General features: G+C 36.9%; 1 protein-coding gene across 1 annotated transcript; it reads right to left on the bottom strand.

Annotated features, from left to right (window-relative positions):
* Positions 1–275: 275 nt before the first annotated feature.
* LOC145140171 (uncharacterized) lies at positions 276–4,744 on the bottom strand. Its single transcript, XM_079073751.1, has 6 exons — positions 4,154–4,744; positions 4,000–4,030; positions 3,684–3,917; positions 3,238–3,431; positions 1,370–1,507; positions 276–1,030 (listed from the first exon to the last, which is right to left on the bottom strand). Exons 4-6 carry the CDS (start codon positions 3,248–3,250, stop codon positions 276–278), a joined length of 906 nt encoding a protein of 301 aa, XP_078929877.1. The 5' UTR covers positions 3,251–3,431; positions 3,684–3,917; positions 4,000–4,030; positions 4,154–4,744.
* Positions 4,745–5,890: the final 1,146 nt, after the last annotated feature.

Below are 5,890 nucleotides of genomic sequence, written 5' to 3'. Positions count from 1 at the left end.
TCATTAATAAAGTTGGAAAAATATAAAATAAAAAAAAACTTAAAAAAAATAAAGATATATATGTTTTTTTAGGTTAGAAGATGTTTGAAGATGTTAGAAGACTCTGGTCCACATCTGCGCCAAGAAGAGTGCGCGCAGACATTTTTAGCTCTACAGTCTTTACAAAAACAAACAGTCTGCGAAGGCTAATGTCTGCGCGTGGTCTGCGCGGCGCAGACAGAAAAAGTCACGCAGATCTGCAAACATAAAACAAACACTACCTAAACCTTTCTAATTCATCCACATGTTCCTTCCTTCTCATCAGCCCAATTAAGAATCGCTTGGGCTTGAATTATATTTTTATCATACAAAACTTGCAAAACCTGGACAAACAACAAAGCTGAATACTCCAAACACATTTTCTCAAATTCCAATATCACTTTAATTTCTTCATCAATACCACCTTTCAAATACCGTTTCAACAATTTCCCCCATTGTGATATCACATCATCCGTTTCCTTTACAAAAGAATTACCAAAATTATTTGAAGTATCAAGTGCCAATTTCATCATGGAATAAACCAAAGCACCACCACATTTCCCAATATCCATATTGTAAGACAACCGAAGTGATTGCATTTCATGGAAAATATATTCAACTTTTACATTTTCATGAACCCCTTTTAAAAAGATTGCTTCAACCTCTTTCTCAAAAATCTTATCATCATATTCATCCCCAACAACTGAATTTGAAATTACCGTTTTATCCCCGATAATCGTGTCCTCCCCAATGCAAGTAAATGGGCCAAATTGTGATTGTATTATGTTGTTACATGTGACATGTGTTTCTGATTTGGTGGGATTATTGACTAAAGCGTGTGTGAAGAGTAGAATTATATTTTTACTTATGGAGTCATAGCTTCTAAAGTTATCCATTCGAGCAGCATAACTTGTATGGATTTCATGAGTGAAGATTTTGAAACCCATAGCAAGTAATCCTTTAACAAAGTGGTGATGGAGATGGAGATGGAGATGTTGGTGATGAAGATTGTCTGTGAAAAGACTAAGGAACAAACATTGTAAGGTTCAGATGAAGATATAAAAAAACCCTCAAATCATCGTTATTGCTAATCATTCAACAAACTAAACAGTGTTAAACCAAAACAAATTAAAAACTCTAAAGTAAAGAAAACACTCGATGTAGATTTCGTAAAGCCCCAAAATTAAACGTAACCCTAATTCTTCCCACCCAAGTGCATCTCCAAAAATCAAATCAACACATTAGAGATGGTATAGTCGTATATAAACAGTATTGTATAGCAATAAACAAATGAAAAGCAACAATTTACGACTAGGAGGTCTGGTTACAAAACGAAAAGCGGAAAACATACGCTTATGGACAAGGCTGGATGGAACCGCGACTTTACTGCTCAAGGTTGGGCAGGCTCGACGGCGGCTGTCGATGGCTAAAGACGTCGCTTGTCGCTTGTGACGGCTGAGAGATCGACGGGAAAGAAAGATTGATCTCCCTATTAAATAAACTAGTTATAACCATGTGGTACACGGTTAATAAATCAAAATAAAGTCATTAATCATATGCAAACACTTCTACTAGTATTTTTTTGCATCTATGACTCTCCTTGAGATAATAGCAATTTTTTTTTTAAATGCAACAAATGGGACAAAATAAAAATGCATATGATATAATAAGCATAAGTATTGTACTTTGGAAGTACATTGATATAAGTGGACGGTGTTTATTTATTTTACATTCAAATAGGCACACAAACACAAACACAATAAAGCAGGCATTACATGAAAGTTATAATTGAAAAAAAAAAAGTGCAATAATCCGACTTTAACATTGAAAGTTGAATAATATAGTTTGTCCCCATTGCTGTTGTTCAGTGTATCAATCGTCCAGAAACAGAAAATGAGAACGAAAGTTACACATAGAGTTTTATGGATTTATCAATATTCAGCCATATTGACTAACTATCAGGCACGAAAAAATTAAGACAAATTTACTCTTCCCTTGTGTGTATTTAATGGTGATCTCCATTTATGTTGCGCCTTTTAAATGAAATTTTTATAAAATCAAGAATAACGGTTAAAAGCTGGTTGATGAGAAAATATTAATTCTACAAACACTTTAGCTATTTGAACCAAATACTAATTCTTGATTTATATAAAACTGTCAACTAAATGTTGGCATTTAATACGGATAAAAAAGAATTTAGGAAAAGAAAAACAAACCCTGACTATCGGTCAGTGTTTTTAATTATATGAGAAAACAAATTTCTAACTTTACAAAAAGAATTTAATATGGTGAGTTTGGGTACCTAAGCTTATATACTCTTAGGGATATATTCATTTTTTCCATATATGTATGGGTAGATGCTAAGATAATATGCAAAATGTTTATGAACGTTCTCTGGGTGAGAATTAATTATAAATGTCCAACAATATCTATCTATTGACTATTGTGTATTGCGTTGATTGAATATGGTTTGTTGGCTGTCATGACTATGTTGTTCTCATCTCTATCATCCACGCATCTTAAAATACGTGGTAGATCAAGTTATATTTGCTTTGGAAAGTCCTAAAAGAAAAAAAAAAGTTGGTTTATATTATGTTCTTTCATTCTATTCCATCATGGAAAGGATGAAAATTAGCTTAATGAAAGGAATCATATTCTTTATGGAATGGTCCATTCCATTCCATCATGTAAAACAAACATGTGTTTTGGAGAAAAAATAATGTATTTCCATTCAAATGGAATGAACAATTCCATTTTGTCTCCTATTTCATCATGCCAAACACTACCAAAGATATTATGGATCAGAATAATAATTATGATTTACTAACTACAATAACACAAAAAATGTTCATGACTTGCATAACCATAACAACAAAAAAGATGATCAATGAAAAGGGGTAAAAATGTGTGGAGTCATGACTTCAAAGAAACATATAGTTGTTCAAAGAAATCTCTCTAGCCCATAAAGAATGCCTTCCCTACAAATATACACAAACAACCATTCACCTTTCATCGGATCATACTCAAGATTTCAAAGACAAAAATCAACAAATATCACTTAAATACAAACACATCATCATCGTACAATGGTGACTGTTTAAAGGCTAACATTGGTTTTGCAGTTTTCCAAATCTCTCTCCATAAATTCTCTGAACATCAACACATCATCATCATTTCGACACACATATATATCATTAAGTTTGTATATATTATATGTACCTTCTTTCTGCATAGGCAGACTGAGGTGTCCTTTAGAAGACGAATCATCACCATCAATAGACTCTTTACTTTAAAAATCTGGCTCCCAATCTGGGGTGAATGCCACCTAACTAAATCTTCCAATACACTGGGATTCGCAGCGTTGAAAATTGCCATGTCTAAAAGTAGTTGAGAACACCATGCTCCAACACTAACTACATAAAAAAGTCAAACTCTTCTCAGTCCTTACCTGTAAATCAAGCAAACTCATCTTGCAATAAAAACAACGATAAATACCCTACAAAAAATAAATTTAAACTAATTATAATATAAGCACATGAAAGTAAACATGTTATTGAATGCAAATTGCACTTTTTCCACGCACTTTAAGATGTATCCTTGATTTTAATGACATCATTCAATGATAATGATAAGTACATAATGTTTTACAAATGTGTCACTCTTACCATCAACCCACAATATGTCTCCAGGTTTGACATTATGTATAAAGCCATCATTCACCAAGAACACATTTCTAATCCAAGAAAACAACAAAAAGATAAGTTCAAAGTTAAAGGGGATCAACACGACGCACTATAAAATGATTTCACTGTCTTCTCCGGAAGACTGTCCCGTGCTTGACCCATCATAGCTCTACATTGATAGCTTCTTACGATCTGATACATGTCTTTCAAGAGTTACTAAAAAACCAAAAAAAATAATATCGAATAAGTCTAAAGAAGAAAAGGAAGCCGAAATACAACTGAACGTATAAATACTTACTCTTGCTTTGCTGCTTTGCTCTTAAGACCCACTGTCGATCCACCGATTTTTTTGAAGATCAATCATTAGAGATCAGTAAAGAAACAAAAAAACACAATGAATGCTGGATAAAATCAAAGCAATACATTTATATCCGAAGGCAGGAGAAGGAGACCTGGGGAGAGTGAGAAGGCGCACAGAAAGACGACCAAAGTAATACATCCGAAAGTGATGATTTGAATCTCAAAATTAAAACCCTAGAAATAAAATCAACATAGCATTTGGGTTTTTTTGTTGATGGCGTCGTTCTCTGACTTGCTGTTGTAACAGAATTATAGTTTACTGCATGTATCAATCTTCATCAGACAAAAACCGATGAAAGAAAACAGACCGTTTTTGCTAGCTTTTGCTAGCGCGCGTACTAATCCGGGGACTCTATCCAGATCTATGGATCTCCCCAGCATCCAAGCGAGACTCCATCAAAATCTGCCACTCGTTGGGCGACGCCTTCTTTTCTACGAACACCTCACCACTGAATGATGAATTTTGCCAGTTTTCGCCTCCGACCCGACCAGGAGAGAACACAGGGTCAAGCCAAGCCCTTACCCGCCTGAATGGAATTCATATCTCCTTCTGGTCGAGAAGGGAGAAAGCCCGTGGAACTGGACTGTGACTCTTCTATTACATTATGGAGAAGTCCATTCTCGTCATGGTCGATCCACGTCCTACCGTAGTGCCCGGAGAACCAGGCTTGCTTAGCTTACAAAGCTAGCTTACTAACACGAATCCTTTTTTATTGATTGCAAGAGCTAGCCAGCAAAGCCCCCGACGCTTAATCGCTTCATTTAGGCACCTACTGACACTAAAGCCGTTCGACTCGTGCTTCTCTAACGAGAATCACTTCGTTCCACTCTCCCAACAGGCCAGCAAGCCATTCCTAGCGGCTTAGCCCTTGTTAAAGGCTAAAGAGAGTACTGAACACTCACCCTTTCTCGCCAGCAAGCTAAGCTCCTAGTCCTCTTAGCCGGCTTACCTTTAACCTAACTCTCTAGTTTATGGCCGAAAAACACGGGAAAACACTACTTTTTGATCAAAAAAAAGAAGGCCATTTAAAAGCTCTTTTCTTGTGTTCTTGAGTACACGTTAGGATATTACTTCAGGGGCTATCCAAGCCATTGAGGAGCCTGCTCAAGCTGCTGAGGATGATGAATGATCCTACAGGCTCTTCTTCCGTATGAGATCTTATAACCGGGAAGCGTAGGTAGAACTTGTGGAAGGAAGACACTGGCGAGTAGACCTGTGAGAGCCCCCCATCAAAGGTCGATATCTTACCTTTCAAAGCGGGTATAAGAATGGGAAGTCGGGATATCCCAATATTCCAGCTCTCAAGCAGTTCAGAAGATTCATCCCTCATTCAATCCCCTTTGCTCTTGCTTTCATCTACCCATATGCTTCTGCTTTCTTCGTCTATGCCTATGCCTCCAGGGATGGATCCAATTTCCTGTCCTTTTTTGGAATCGTTGATACATATGTTATGTTATGATGGCTTCGGATGAGAGAGGGTGGTCGTAGATCATAGTTCTGTAGCAAAGCTAGGCTGTTGAGTTTGAGCTATGAGTTCTGACCTGAGCTAGTCTTTCAGATTAGGCAGGGAACATGAGGGACAGTTCCTCACTACCGAAATTCCCTTACAGTTCTAGAAGGTAAGAGAAGCTAGGGCTTTTGAGTTCCAGTAATCAAGCCAAACTGGAGTTCTGGAGAGAATGCAGTGAACGGAGTTGGCGGTTCGAGTTCTTGGTAGGACGGATGGGACCCAGAGTTACCAAGTAGCTTGGCTCAACCTTTGTTTTCCTTTGACAAGGCAGCTAAGGCTCCAGCTTCGCTTTCTACTTCGCTGCCTTTCTCTAACGAG

This window comes from Lactuca virosa, chromosome 9, assembly GCF_052849685.1.
Source record: "Lactuca virosa cultivar CGN04683 chromosome 9, Lactuca_virosa_CGN04683_v6, whole genome shotgun sequence".
Classification (NCBI taxonomy): Eukaryota; Viridiplantae; Streptophyta; class Magnoliopsida; order Asterales; family Asteraceae; genus Lactuca; species Lactuca virosa.
The sequence above is the reverse complement of the archived record's forward strand: the minus strand, read 5'-3'. Positions and strand labels throughout refer to the sequence as shown.

Coding starts and splice junctions, on each gene's coding strand:
- LOC145140171 (XM_079073751.1), bottom strand. Junction 1,031..1,369: donor ATCCAGCCTTGTCCATAAGC/GTATGTTTTCCG, acceptor GTCTTTTCACAG/ACAATCTTCATCACCAACAT.